This window comes from Chlorocebus sabaeus, chromosome 21, assembly GCF_047675955.1.
Source record: "Chlorocebus sabaeus isolate Y175 chromosome 21, mChlSab1.0.hap1, whole genome shotgun sequence".
Lineage (NCBI taxonomy): Eukaryota > Metazoa > Chordata > Mammalia > Primates > Cercopithecidae > Chlorocebus > Chlorocebus sabaeus.
Window position 1 is genome coordinate 30021845 of NC_132924.1, and position 15510 is coordinate 30037354.

The following is a 15510-nucleotide window of genomic DNA, read 5'->3' on the forward strand; positions in this document are numbered from 1 at the left end:
CCTGTTGTCTATTGATAGGTAGCTTTTTCCATGATGAGGACTGTGTTATTCCTTTCTGCCGCCAGTGCTGCCAAGGTGGCAGGCACTTACTGGGTGTGCATTAATGTTTCTAAACTGGGTACATGGTGCATGAGTGAGCAGCCTCCGATTTAGTTTATGACTACACAGAAGGGAATCATCCTCATAAAAAAAGGCTCATCTTAAAGTCTGGGTTTGCTCAACTCTACTAACTTGCTTTTAGTAGGAGGAGACATTGCTCTGTAGTCTCTGGAAGCCCCTCACATCTTGTCTCTGCTTGAGGTTATTATGCTCTTGGGACTACAGAGCATCAGGAGGAAATCAGCTTTTTTTTTTTTTTTTTTTTTTTTTTTTGAGATGAAGTCTCGCTCTGTTGCCCAGGCTGAAGTGCAGTAGTGTGATCTCGGCTCACTGCAAGCTCTGCCTCCTGGGTTCAAGCCATTCTCCTGCCTCAGCCTCCCAAGTAGCTGGGACTACAGGTGCCCACCACCACGCCTGGGTAATTTTTGGTATTTTCGGTAGAGACGGGGTTTCACCGTGTTAGCTAGGATGGTCTCGATCTCCTGACCTCGTGATCCGCACACCTTGGCCTCCCAAAGTGCTGAGATTACAGGCGTGAGCCACTGCGTCCAGCTGGAACTCAGCTTTAAACCAAGCAAATCCAGTGTGAAGTGATGGTGTTTGCTCCTGACAAGGTCATAGCCTTGCTAGGTCAGGTGGGACTTCTGAGGGCATCCTTGTCACCTCCAAGAATATGCAGAGCTGTCCTGGGACCCACTTGCTCTGCTGGGGACTCAGGGATGGCCACTGGGTTCCCAAGGCCTCTGACTCAGAATCACAGCTACCTTGTCTTTAGCCATCCAAAATGGTCCCAAAAGGAGTGTCTTAGGCTCTGAGTTCTGAGCATCTCCAAAGCCTACAGGGTGGTAAAACACACTCCTCTGCCCTACAGGACTTGAGAGATGGTCAGAGGTGGAAGTGGGTAGTTCTCAAAACACCAGACATAATTAACCTGTGTACTGCTACTACACAGTGTGCAGATTGACACTGCAGGACAGAAGCTGCAGGGCAGCTGTGCTCCACATCCTGAGGGGTGTAGGGAAGGAGCTGGAACCATGCTTTCACTAGCAGATGTGCTCACCACCTCATTGCAATACCCAGCTCTCTGCTTCCCTTCTTGCCTCGGGAACATCACAGATGCCTCCTTGTGGCTTGTGTGCCATGGGGTCCCCTCCCCATGCATGCTGACTCTTGCTCACAGCTCCATCTTACCATCTCACCGCTGTAGAAGAGATGACTCTTCTGAATGACCACCAATAGAAACTTTTAAAAACCTTTGATTTTATAGCCAGTGAATGGATTTAGTTGGAATTTTAGGGTTTTATATTTCCACAACACCACCTACATGACTAGATCCAGTGCAGTCAAATCAATCTGCTGTAGGCTGATCAAATTCAGTCATTAGGAGATGAAAACATTTGCTGTTAATTCCAGTCAAGATGGTCGAGTAAGTTCATTTTTTGACAAACATTCTTCTGCTCAAACACATGAAAAGGTACGTAAAATTATAACAAAAAAAATATTTTTAAAAGCCAGTGCCAGAGACAAACAACTCTGGGAACCAGAAAAAAAAGAAAACTACAGAAGCCCTGGGACAGCTGTGATCCATGCTGAGTAAGGAGTGGTAGGAAGGAGCTTGAATCCTGTGGAGCAAAAGGGACTATAAGTGCTCCAGAGGACACTGGGAATCACAGCCTGGGCTATAACCTGAATACAGGGCATGGGGTGGACAGGCTGAAACAATTGCTGCCAACCTGTTTCTTCCAAGCTACAGCTTAATAATATTAACAGGAAGCTGTTGGCCTAGAGAGATGGATGGACATTGGGACAGCTTTTCTGCCAGACCGAGCTAGCTTTGGAATTGGATCTGCAATATCCCAATATGATTATACAGCATTAGTCATAAAGTTCCATTATAAGGCTCTGTAGTGGAAGTTTAAGGGATGAGGTGGAAGTAACTACAAAACTCTAGACAGTCAAGAGAAAGAGAAAGAACACAAAACCCAAATATCTTCTACTTGAAATTAGCCAAAATGTCACAGGCAACAAAAGAAGCAATAGATAAATCGGACTTCATTAAAATTAAAAACTTTTTGTACATCAAAAGATACATTAATACAGTGAAAAGGCAACTCACAGAATATGAGAAAATATTTTCAAATTATATATTTGATAAGGGGTTAATATCCAGATATAGAAAAGATATAAAGAACTCTGGCAGCTCAACAGCAGCAGCAACAACAACAAAAAAAACAAAACCCAATTCAAAAATGGCCAAGGGACTGGAATAGACATTTCTCCAGAGAAGAGCTACAAATGGGCCAATAAGCACATAGAAAGATGACAGTCATTAGGGAAATGCAGATCAAAGCCACAATGAGATGCCACTTCACACCCATTAGGATGGCTACTAGAAAACACAAACAGAAAATAGCAGGTATTCGTGAGGGTGTGGAGAAATGGGAACCCTGGTATATTGCTTCTAGGAACATAAAATGACACAGCTGCTGTGAAAAATGGTCTGGCCAAAGGCAAAGTCAAGAAGCAGGGAAGTGTGGTTTGCCAGGGGGAGGAGCAGTACAGGTTAGAAAGCACAGGTACAGGAGGAAGAATTGGTGCCAGTAGCAGAGTGTACCACAGAAATCAGCAATGGGAACACGAATTTCTTCCAGAAGGAGTTAATTTTTGGTGCAGGCTGTCAAACACTTTAAAATGTAATTAGGATACTCAAAGAGCCAAGTGGAGGAAAAATTATCCTAAAAACAATAAAGAGAAATTGTACAGAAACCAGGAAGAGCAGAGATCATGTAAAAGAAGTGATTCAAAATCTGAAATTTTAAAAAAGGAAGCAAACATATAGTCATTACAATTTTTAAAAAGAAAAAACTATCAATTGATAGTATAAATTCAAGGTAGAACACAGTGGAAAAGATAATGTTGGAGGATAGTCCTGAGGACTTTACACCAAATATAGCATAGAGAGGGAACCATATTAAAAAATAAAGGATTGTGAACCATAAATTTCTTAGAAGGAAACGGCTGGGCACGGTGGTTCACGCCTGTAATCCCAGCACTTTTGGAGGCCAAGGCAGGCGGATCATTTGAGGTCAGGAGTTCGAGACCAGCTTGACCTACATAGTGAAACCCTGTCTCTACTAAAATACAAAAATTAGCTGGGCATGGTGGTGGATGCATGTAATCCCAACTACTTGGGATGCTGAGGCAGGAGAAACACTTAAACCAAGGGGGTGGAGGTTGCAGTGAGCCAAGATCATGCCACTGCACTCCAGCCTGGGCGACAGAGCAAGACTCCATCTCAAAAAAAAAAAAAAAATTCTTAGAAGAAAACGTAGAGGTAAATCCTCATGACCTTGGATTTGGCAGTGGTTTCTTAGATATAACAACATATAAACAACCAAGAAAAAACTAGATAATTGGACTTCATTAAAATAAGAAACTTTTGTGCTTTGGAAAAACTATCAAGAAAGTGGAAAGACAATTCACAGAGAGAAAATATTTGTGAATTACATATCTGATGAGGATTTTCTATCCAGAATGTGTAAAGAACTCTTACAACTCAACAATAAAAAGACAACCCAGTTAAAAAGTGGCAAAGGATTTGAACAAACATTTCTCCAAAGAAGATATACAAAAGACATATGAAAAAGATGTTCAACATTATTAATCATTAAGGAATACACATCAAAACCACAGTGATACACCACTTCACATGCACTAGGATGCTATAATAATAATATTTGAAACATACTGAAATAACAAGTGATGGTGAAGATGTGGTGAAATTAGCACCCTCATATGTTGCTGCTGGGAATGTAAAATGGTGCAGCCACTTTAGAACACAGTTTGGCTGTTTTTCAAAAAGTTAATCATAGAGTGACTTAAATGAAGTACTGACACATTTTACAACATGGATGAACCTAGAGAACATTTTGCTAAGTAAAAGAAGCCAGACACAAAAGGTCACATATTGTATTATTCCATTTACACAAAATACCCAGAATGGGCTAATCCATAGAGACAGAAAGTAGACTAGTGGTTGTCAGGGGCTGGGGAGAGAAGAGAGCAGAGAGTGACTTCTCATGGATATAAGGCTCTTTTTAGGGATGATGAAAATATTCTGGAATTAAACAGTGATGGTTGCAAAACATTGTAAATATAGTAAAAACCCTTGAAATGTACACCTCAAAAGCACAAAATTTATGGTTTATGAATTATATCTCAATAAAAAATTTAAGAGCATGGAAAATAGACAAATTGCTGTAAACTACTTCTCTCAGAAATTTTAGTAGGGTATGGAGAAAGTGGTGGGAAAGCAATATTTCAACAAAGAGGTAATAATTTCCCAGAAGTAAAGAAAGACTCAAATTCTTAGATGGAAAGTAAATCTCCAGTGCCATAACTAAACAAAAACAAATTCATACCTGAAGACATTGTATGACATTGCCCAAAGCTACATCAAGGGTGAGAAAACCTTAAATGCTATGAGAGGCTGATTATGTGCAGGAAAGATGCAAGTAATCAACTGACAGCAAAATTTGCATTGGTAACAGTAGAAGCCAGAAGACAATGAAGAATATATCTTCCACATGCTGAGGGAAAATAGAGCAGTATGTAATAGTTAAAATAGCTAAATTATTGCTTATGAGTGAAGACACATTAAAACATTTTCAGGTATACAATGATAATTTACCACTCACAGACAGACTTTCATTAAAAAATGTGTTAAGGCTGGGCACGATGGCTCACACCTGTAATCCCAGCACTTTGGGAGGCTGAGGTGGGAAGATCGCCTGAGGTCAGGAGTTCAAGACCCACCTGGCCAATGTGACAAAACCCCATCTCTATTAAAAATACAAAAATTAGCCAGGTGTGGTGGCATGTGCCTGCAGTCCCAGCTACTCAGGAGGCTGAGGCACGAGAATTGCTTGAACACGGGAGGCGGAGGTTGCAGTGAGCTTAGATTATACCACTGCACTCCAGCCTGGGCCACAGATCAAGACTCCATCTCAAAAAAAATAAAAACAAAAACAAAAAAACAAACAAACAAAAAACATGTTAAGGGAAGTATGTCAACAAGAAGAAAAGTGAACCCACAAGGAAGGTGTGAGACACAGGAATTAGTGGTGAGCACATCAGTAAATAAAACATGTTGGTAAATTTGAGTGACTAGTCACCATAAAATAACATCTAATTTTTGTGTTAAAATAGGAAAGAGAAGCTATAGACGGAAGAAGGGATATTTCAATATGGACCTAAAAAGTGCTAAGATCTATCTTGTCTTTGGTCAGAACTTTGTAATTTTGTAACTTTTTAACACAAAGGAACATCAGTAGAATAATAGAAACATAATAGCATTGTTATTCACTGAATATTTGTGTTCTTACCAAATTCATATGTTAAAATCCAATCCCCAGTGTTGCAGGGGCCCGTCCCACAGACCCCGACCCAACAACAGATGAATAACGTACACTGACACAGATACTATGCTTCTCAGTCCAGCTGAGAGTCCAGGTCACTTACAGACCCCAAGGAGAATGCTGTAAACAGTGGCAACCGCAGCCCGGCCCACACTCACTGGCCTTCTTGGCATTTATTCAGCACACATTAAATGACAAAAGTCTCAAGTAAACACCACTAGAAGGTAATTACATTGCCAACCCCCCAAGTAGAGAGCAATCATGCACCTGCTGATGGCAAAGGTTAGTCTTAGGACCACATGACTAAACAAGCTATTTAGATAGACTCCTCTACATCCCTATGTTAATTACCCTTGCTATAGCTCAAAGAGGATTAGGTTGCCTTCAGCCGTAACTCTATAGTGTGGCTTTTGCTAAAACCTTCTGGCCTTCCAAGAAGGTTTATTTTACAATTTTTCTCAACATCCTGACTGAACCCCTACATAATGTGATGATGTTTGGAGGTGGAGGCTTTGGGAGGTAATCAGGTCATGAGGATGGAGCCCTCACAAATGGGATTAGTGACCTTATAAAAGAGACCCCAGAGAGCTAGCTTGCTCTGTTTTTACCATATGAGGGCACAACAAGAAGTCAGTAGTCTGCAACCTGGAAGAGGAAGACGGCCCTCCCTAGAAGCCAACTGTGCTGGAAACGTAATCTTGGACTTCCATCCTCTAGAACTGCAAGAAATAAATTTCTGTTGTTTGTAACCCACTCAGTCACAGTACTTTGTTATAGCAGCCCAAGCTGACTAAGCCAAGTGTATTAGTCAGTTCTTGCATTGCTATAAAGAACTATCTGAGACTGAGTAATTTATAAAGAAAAGAAGTTTAATTGGCCTACAGTTCTTCAGGCTGTACAGGAAGCATAGTGGCTTCTTCTGGGGAGGCCTTGGGAAACTTGCAGTCATGGCAGAAGGTGAAGGGGGAGCCAGCACTTCACATGGCCAGAGCAGTGGGAAACAGGAGGAGGTGCCACACACTTTTAAATGACCAGATCTCATGAGGAATCACTCACTATCATGAGAACAGTACCAAGGGGGAAATCCACCCCCATGATCAAATAGTCTACCACCAGGCCCCACCTCCAACATTGGAGATTACAATTGGACATGAGATGTGGGATGGGACACAGATCCAGACCATATCAGCAGGCACCTAAATCAACAAATGAATAACAATAAACAAAGAGAATGTATCAACTTAATAGAAGGCAGAAAGGAAGACAGAAACAAAGAATAAAGAATGATAAACACAAAACAAGATTTAACAGTAGAAATGAGTCCAAAAATATCAGGAATAACAATAATTGCAAGTGGCTTCAACTTACTTTTCAAATATAAAGGTTATTTGATTAGATTAGAAAGAAAAAATCCAGGTCTATCCTGCTTTTAAGAGATGCCTTAAAAAAATTTTTGCCATACATTAGGTTTGCTAATGTACGGCAAAAGAAATTGCATGCAAAATATAACGCTAGTTCTTTGAAAACATTCATCCATTTTAACATTTGTATAGCATTTTATAATGCAAATATTCCAAAGACATATAATCATCTCCTATTGATGGTTGTCTTCCACTTTTTGCTATTACAAACAATGCTGAGCATAATGTTGAGCAAGTGAAGCAAGTTGCAATAAGATATATGCTTTCTATGTTCTCACTCATACATGGGAATTGAACAATGAGAACACTTGGACACAGGGTGGGGAACATCACACACTGGGGCCTGTCGTGGGGTTGGGGGGGGAGGGGTAGCATTGGGAGATATACCTAATGTAAATGACGAGTTAATGGGTGCAGCACACCAACATGGCACATGTATACATACGTAACAAACCTGCATGTTGTGCACATGTACCGTAGAACTTAAAGTATAACAATAATAATAAATAAATAAAATAATTAAAAAGATACATGCTTTCTAATGCAATTTATATTGTTTTAAAACATGCAGAAATATTAGATATTTTGTGGATGCAAATGCAATAATTTCATACATATATGCACAGCAATGATAAATACCAAATTCTGGAGGATGGCTTTTCCAGAGGGAAGAGAGGGAAGTATCATAGAGGGGATCTACTGGGTAACTTAATTCTATCTGTGTTAATTTCTTTCAAAAAATGTTTGAGCAAATGTAAAAATTATTAAGATTTTATTAAACTGTATTGAGAGGATGGGTATTTGTTATATCATTGTTTATACATTTCTGAATGCTTAATGATTTTAAAGATTTTTTCTTTTTTTTTTTTTTTGAGACAGAGACTCGCTCTGTCACCCAGGCTGGAGTGCAATGGCATGATCTTGGCTCACTGCAAGCTCCGCCTCCCGGGTTCACACCATTCTCCTGCCTCAGCCTCCCGAGTAGCTGGGACTACAGGCGCCTGCCACCATGCCCGGATAATCTTTTTGTATTTTTAGTAGAGACGGGGTTTCTCTGTGTTAGCCAGGATGGTCTCGATCTCCTGACCTCGTGATCCGCCTGCCTCGGCCTCCCAAAGTGCTGGGATTACAGGCGTGAGCCACCATGCCCGGCCATATTAAAGAATTTTTAGTGGAAAATCTGTGGCTGTTTGGCAAAACACTTTTGTTTAGTTTTATTAAGGTAGACATGATTTCATAGATATGGCCAAGAAATTTAATGATTTCCTTTTCTAACCTATTGGGTGAGATGGGTGTTGGAATATGGGGATCTGAGTATTTAGGAAGTTCTGCAAGTAACATATCTCAATCCGGAAACCACCAACAACCACTTCATTAAAGAACTGCGTGTGTGGTTTCAGGAATTATCTAAGGGGATGTCCTGGAGCTCCAGCACCAGAAAACTGGGGATCTCACCTTGATTTCTTGCACATCTATAGCAAAGTGACTCTTGCACCTGCAGCCATTTTTTTTTTTTCCTAGAGCCGACTTTATTTATTGCCCCAAGGGAATTTGGGAACCCAGTCAAGCTTCGTGGGTGGGCCATCCATGATGGAAGCTGGGGAAATGTTGGCTCTCACTGGAGGAGTGGTCCAGAGCTTCAGCACTGCTAACAGCCATGACTGCTAATGATAGTGACTAGTCAGTGACTTACTTCTGAGCAGATTCCCCAGGGCATCTCCATCACCTTACTTTCCTGAAGTGATCACTGAATGGAAAGGTACAGTACTATAGTCATTCTTCCATGCAGATAGCTGATTGCTCCTCCAGTGTGCACGGTAGTGTTGGCTCTGTAGATGTGACTCTGCTTCTCAACTCCACTGCCTGCTGTAGAAACAGTTTGTGTATTTAGATGCCAGCTGGCTTGCAATGACATTGTTGTGTGTCCTGTTTTAGGAGACTACGGATAAAATGTCCATCCAGAGGATTCCTCAGAAAAGAGACCGGACCACCTCTGAGGTCTGAAGACATTTTAGGAAGCTTATGATTCTTTTACCAAAGCAAAATATTACATGTATTGTAAGTTATTGAGTAATTAACTTCAAGAAATGATGACCTCTGATCTCCCTAATACAGGCTTTTAACAACAGATTTTTTTTTTTTTTTTTTTTTTTTTGAGACGGAGTCTCACTCTGTCACCTGGGCTGGAGTGCAGTGGTGTGATCTTGGCTCCCTGCAAGTTCTGCCTCCCAGGTTCACGCCATTCTTCTGCCTCAGCTTCCTGAGTAGCTGGGACTACAGGCGCCTGCCACCACACCGGGCTAATTTTTTGTATTTTTAGTAGAGACGGGGTTTCACTGTGTTGGTCAGGATGGTCTTGCTCTCCTGACCTTGTGATCCACCCAGGTCAGCCTCCCAAAGTGCTGGGATTATAGGCGTGAGTCACCACGCCCGGCCCAACCACAGATAGTTTAACATGTATTGCATATCTACAAATACCAGGGACAACATTAGGTCCTTAACATGTATTATGTCATTGAATCCTCACAACAACCCTCTAAGGGAGGTACCATTATTTCTATTTCACAGATTAGGAAACTGAGGCACAAAAAGATGAATAAATTACCCAAAGTTAGCAGGGGGCAGGCCTGTGCTCTTTTCTGTGAAAGTCATTGCCAATGGTTAAAGACTGATGCCTAATAGTCCTCACTGTAACCACTTTTCTTTTGCACTTGTATTCTGCCTGGGAGTGACATCAAACCCCATGTACCAATATCAAGCACATTGTTGGGGTGTGGGAGGGATCCTGCACTATCTTTTAAGTGAAGACTCTGGTAAGTGTTCTCTCTGCAACTGTCTTTTACATGAATTGATTGAAGGATGGCAGTTGTCACTTACTATGGACTGGATCAAAACCTATCCCACTTGATCGAGCTTTGTTATGCAGGAGCTCTGTCACCTTGAAGAAATGTATCTTTATAGGCTTCTTCTGGAATTGGCCACTGTTAGTGTGAACAAAGGACATAGGAGCTTCTGAATAGCCTTACATTTCCAATCTTCTCATGCACAAGTGGGAAAATGCACACGTTGTTGAGAAAAATCCAGTGAAAGACTTAGCTTGCATTATCTCCAAAATATGTCTCCACTGAAACAACTAGAATCATGCCAAGACAAACAAAATGAAAACAAAGAACCACATTAATGATGGAAAAGTTTATAACCACATTATAAATGAGAAAATTAAAGATGATCATCACCTTGAGGGAGTTCATTTTTAGTCTATTTTTATATCCTCAGCATTAGATCATGAGGTCACAGGGCATTTGATAGGAAGCCATCATTTGAAAAAGAGCCGATTTTTACAGCCTCACTTAAATTACTCCTCCCCTTTCACCTATTTGTTCAGGGAAGGAAGGCTCAAAAGCTATGTCTCAGTGCCTCCCCATATTATCATAAGACCAGTAGATATGAGCTAAGATTTTAGCATTTGTGTAAGACAAAGGACTCAAACTTGAAAGCTTGAGAGGAAAGGAAATTGCTGACGTTCTTCTCAAGCAAATACGGGCAGCAAATCTAAATATCAAGACACTGCTGAAGAAAGAGAGAAATATTCAGATCTGTAGATCCCAATCATCATTTCTAGCTTGTGTATATTCAAAGTGATTCATTTATTCTTTAGTAAATGGAAGATTTATGAAGGTTACTTAGTTGAGGTAGAGTAGTTTATTCACTCATTAAATATTTCTCACCACCAATTAATAATGTGATTAAGTTCTGGGGATGCATATACTCCATCCCTATCCTCAGGAAGCTGATAGACAGGATTGAGTTATTTATGGTTAAAGCACAAAGAAGCTCCAGAAAGTCCAGGGAATCACTGGCTCAGGAATGGTTTCCAATGAGTGACTCAAATAATTATCATGACTCAGCATAATAAATGCAAAGTGTCTTAAGAATGAGAAATGTCTTTGACAGTTTTCTAATTATTTCAAGATTAAAATTCAGGGACTGGAACTCCTTCCATCTTGGTTGGTTATCTAAGGCATACTTCCCATTGGGATTTCCAGCACTCTTTGTTCTTGCGGTTAGGCATTACTCAAAGTGACTGAATGGGCTGGGCAGGGTGGCTCATGCCTGTAATCCCAGTACTTTGGGAGGCCAAGGCGGGTGGATCACCGAAGTCAGGAGTTTGAGACCAGCCTGGTCAACATGGTGAAAGCCTGTGTCTACTAAAAATACAAAAAATTAGTTGGGTGTGGTGTTGCACACCTGTAATCCCAGCTACTATGGAGTCTGAGGCAGGAAAATCACTTGGACCTGAGAGGTTGCAGTGAACTGAGATCGTGCCTCTGTACTCCAGCCTGGGCAACAGAGCAAGACTCTGTCTTAAAAACAAAAACAAAAACAAAGTGACTGAACGAACCACCATATTTTTGCATTGCCTAAATGGTTTAGAATGTGGGCTAGCTGTTTTTTCTCTGCTTAAAATAGCACATAGTTTGAGCAAAGTAGTTTCCTCAGGTAGCAGAATGGAAAGATATTTAAGTATATTTATGTATATTTTTTCACAAATGCATATTTTAAATAACTGGTCTTTTGTGAATCAAAATGGTGTATTCTCTGCCAAATATTCACAAATAAATTCATTAAGTTAATCTCTTCATTGTGTGGTGAGATCTTTCATGTAATAAAACCCATCATGTGGGGAATTACATGACTTTTCTATATTGTAATAAGAAGATCCACCAGGGAGGGCGCTATCACAAGGCAGCAGTGATGACCTTTTGTCTTCCTGTGCTGTGTAAAAATGATGGCTATATACCAAATACCTACAATATTCTGGGCATTGTGTACTGTGCAATGGCACATGGGTACTGCATATGCATTTTCTCATTTATGTTTCCTTTAAAATCCTCACCACAACCATGGAAGGCAGTTACTATTCTCATTTTAAAAAAGGAAGAAAGAAAACCAAACCCGGAGTTCTAGAACAGATTATTTACTCAGGATTTCACAGCTAGTAATAGCTTAGCCCAGTGACGTGCCCCAAGCCCATGGTTTTTTCATAAGACCACCCACCTCTCCCAAAAGTAGATGTCCATGGGCTCGTTTTCCTGTCACAGACCTTAGCACTAAGATCCTGTCTTAGATCTATTCTTAGTTTAAGAATAGATTATCACCTTAGACAACACTACATCTAATGCCCATGGTATGAGAGTAATTTTCTCTCATACCATGGGTTAAGGTTGGTAAATTGTGTTTTTACAATCTTAGCACATGGCTGAGGGTTGGGCATTCCCAGACAACAGGAACAGGGAGCAGGTTGACTGCCCCAGCATCCTTCTAAAGCTAAGTATAAACCAAATTGCCCTCAAAACAAACTCAGTCCCAAAGCCAGTGGTTCTCAAGCCTGACTATACATTAGGATAATGGCATTACAAACTGATGTTTGGGCTCCACTCCAGGGTGATCAATTACTTCAGAGACTCCTGGGGGTAAGGCTTGGTGATCAGTACTTTTCAAAGCTCCCCAAGCAATCTGATGTGTGCCCAGGATTGAGAACCACCAGTGGGAGAAACAGCTTCAGGTTGCATGGAAGGTAGCAAAACTACATGGTTTTTCTGTTTTCTATGGATGCATATCCCTCTGGGGATCTGGAAATGCTGGTTGGGTTGTCTTTCCTTACCAGGCTAGTAGTGGTTTGGTTCAGGCAGGATCAGCTCAGCTCCTTTTAAATAGCTTCTCAGACTGCAAGCTTCCTGTCCCCTGTGTTCTTTGCTCTGTGTGATGAAAAAATGGAAGCCACAGATAATTCAGCATTCTCACTTTCTTGAGGTAAAGTCCTTGGAGAATCTGGGTCTTTAAAAATGTAGATAACGGGGACAGGCTTGGTGGCTCACACCTGTAATCCCAGCACTTTGGAAGGCCAAAATGGGCAGAGCACTTGAGGTCAGGAGTTCGAGACCAGTCTGGCCACCATGGTGAAACCCCATTTCTACTAAAATTACAAAAATTAGCCAGGTATGGTGGGAAGCATCTGTAATCTCAGCTACTCAGGAGGCTGAGATGAGAGATCACTTGAACCCAGGAGGTGGAGTTTGCAGTGACCAGGGATGGTGCCACTGCACTCCAGGCTGGGTGACGGAGCGAGACTCCATCTCAAAAACATAAAAATTGTAGATAATGGGCTTAATCATTCTAGCTCTTAATATGAAATATACCTTGAAGAGTTTGAGAATAGATTATCACCTTAGACGACACTACATCTAATGCACATGGCATGAAAGTAATTTTTTGGTTGGGTTAAAGTTGCCAAATTGTATTTCTACAAAAGGAAGGGCTCTTATCAACGTGGCCTCACTATAAGGCTTTTGTGTCTTAGAGAGGCAAGTAAATTCTCTAGTTGGGAAGGTATGCTGCTACTAAATTTTCCTGGCACTTGCAAATCTTCTAGATAGTTCCTAAATGTCATCATCTGAGGAAAGGATGGAAATTGATACCGAATGAGCACCTACTATGTGCCAGTACTGTGCTGGCTGCTTTTACATGCATGATTTATTTTCATTCTTACCATTGCCCTGTGAAGTGAGTGTTATTATTTCCATTTTCTAAAATGGAAAACTGAAATAAAGTGTCCAAGTCATGTGGGGACAGAACCAGAACTGAATCTGGCCAGCTTCCAAGGACGGTGAGGAGTTGCAAATGAGCTCATGGAAGATGAAGAACAAGAGGACTGGAGAGACGAAGACAGTAGTTTTCAAACTCCAGCACAGTAGAATTATCTGAACAGCTTAAACAATTCCTGAAGGCTTAGTCCTACCCTATCGATTCTGCTTTAAGTGATCTGGGGTGCAAATTGAGCACTAGGAGTTTTAAAAGCTATCTATGTGGTTCTCATATGCAGCCAGGATTGAGAACCACCAAGTTAAAGCGTCCTGGAGCTTGCCTGGCTAGACTCCGCTGGCCTTAAGTTTTGGAATACTTGTTAATATTCCATCCTGGTAGAAGGGAGGGAAAAGATGAAAACAGTTACTTAAGAGAACTTTTTAAATCAAGACCTTAATGTAGTTACCTCCTGAGCCATTTCCACAAACTATTTTAAAGTGGGGTTAGGGGATGACTTACTTTTGTTTACGGGGAAGCAAGATTATTGCTTCAAAATTATTGATTATTCAAGGGTATTTAAGAATCCCATATATGACACGGGTATATACCTAAATCTTAATAACATAAGTGAGATACAATTTTTGACTTGACTCTTTCAATTTATTATTAGTAGTTACTAAAACTTACTCCACATTTTGGTATAAGATTATTTTCAATACGGAAGGATAGGAGATTCAGATTGCACGTGTGTGAATCCAGAATCAAGACTCCTTTGTGATCACTGTGTGACTCTGGCCAGTTACTTTAGCTCTCTAAGCCTCAGTTTCCTCACCCAAAGAGGGAGTGATAATAGTACTTGCCTCATAGGATTGTAGTAAAGATTCAAAGTTAAATTCTTATCATTGTGCCCAGTACATAGTATCAGCTATCATAATGATTTTACCACAGCGGTTCCTGAAATGAAAATCACAGGCTCAAATCTCATATTGTCCCATCCTCAGTGGAGCTCATGTTAACATTCCAGTCCCTTGCAGTTCAAAACTCCTGGATGGTTTTTGTGCATTTTTATAAGGGCTTTCTACAACAAACAGATACTGATTTTAGAAACAGAATGTATAGTAGAATTTTTTCCTTCATGTAAAATAGCATTTAAGTGGCAATAAATGATTATTCTAATTATGTTAGTTTAGTATATGTGGTTTGGGGTGTGTGTGTATTTGTGTGTGTGTGTGTGTTTCTGTGTACACATTGCAGATAGAAAGTGTCTATAGGAGGAAATGCTTTTTCCCAAGGTCATGTCATAGCATTATGTTTGAAAGAGAAAAAACACAGATATCCAACACTTATTTTTGTTTAAAAGTAAAGCTGCCAATATTGGAATTTACTCAAAAGCTCCGAGTAGACCAGATTATTGCCATTTGAGGTGATGCTCACCTGAAGAGCTTCAGAAAACCTCCACCTGAAGATACTGCTGCACTGCAGTGTGGGGTTCTAAAGGTCACACTGAAGTCACAGTGGATTGAAAGAACCAGGGCCAGTGCTATGGGAAATCACATTGAACTCAAGGGAATGAGGCCAGACCCAAGCGTGGATGAGGACTAATGACTGTTCTCTCTGGATTGCTCTCACTTAGTGGAAAATAACAGGATATACTGGGTTAATGACTTGATATAGTATGATGTGATAATAAATTAATTCCATTTTTCTGAAAGCATTTTCTCTCTGTAAGATGCCCTTGATAAAAAGGAGCTATTTAGTCAAATAAACTTGAGAAAAACTACATGCTGCTGGCAGTTCTCAGGGATTCTAAAGAGATGTTAGCATTATTTAAGGTACTGGTAAGTCCTTGTGTGAAGACACTAGTTTAACTTTAACTCAGTTAAATTTCATTGAGGAAATCCTCTCCCCCCCAACCACACCTATTACACAGCTTTGATGAAGGGCACTTTGGTTTCCAGTAGACTAATATAAATAATCCTAATAACTGT

General features: G+C 40.5%; 1 protein-coding gene across 8 annotated transcripts in view; it reads left to right on the forward strand.

Moving 5' to 3' along the window:
* The window catches only part of PDE1C (phosphodiesterase 1C), a 634171-nt gene that overhangs the window by 532766 nt on the left and 85895 nt on the right, over positions 1–15510 (forward strand). The window contains exon 19 of one of the 8 annotated variants that reach the window (XM_007981673.3): positions 8873–9699. The exons of the other annotated variants lie outside the window; for them this stretch is intronic. Within the exon in view, the coding sequence (XP_007979864.3) occupies positions 8873–8886 (14 nt within the window). The 3' untranslated portion in view covers positions 8887–9699. Of the gene's footprint in view, positions 1–8872; positions 9700–15510 lie in introns of those variants that run through there. 8 annotated transcript variants of the gene reach the window in all.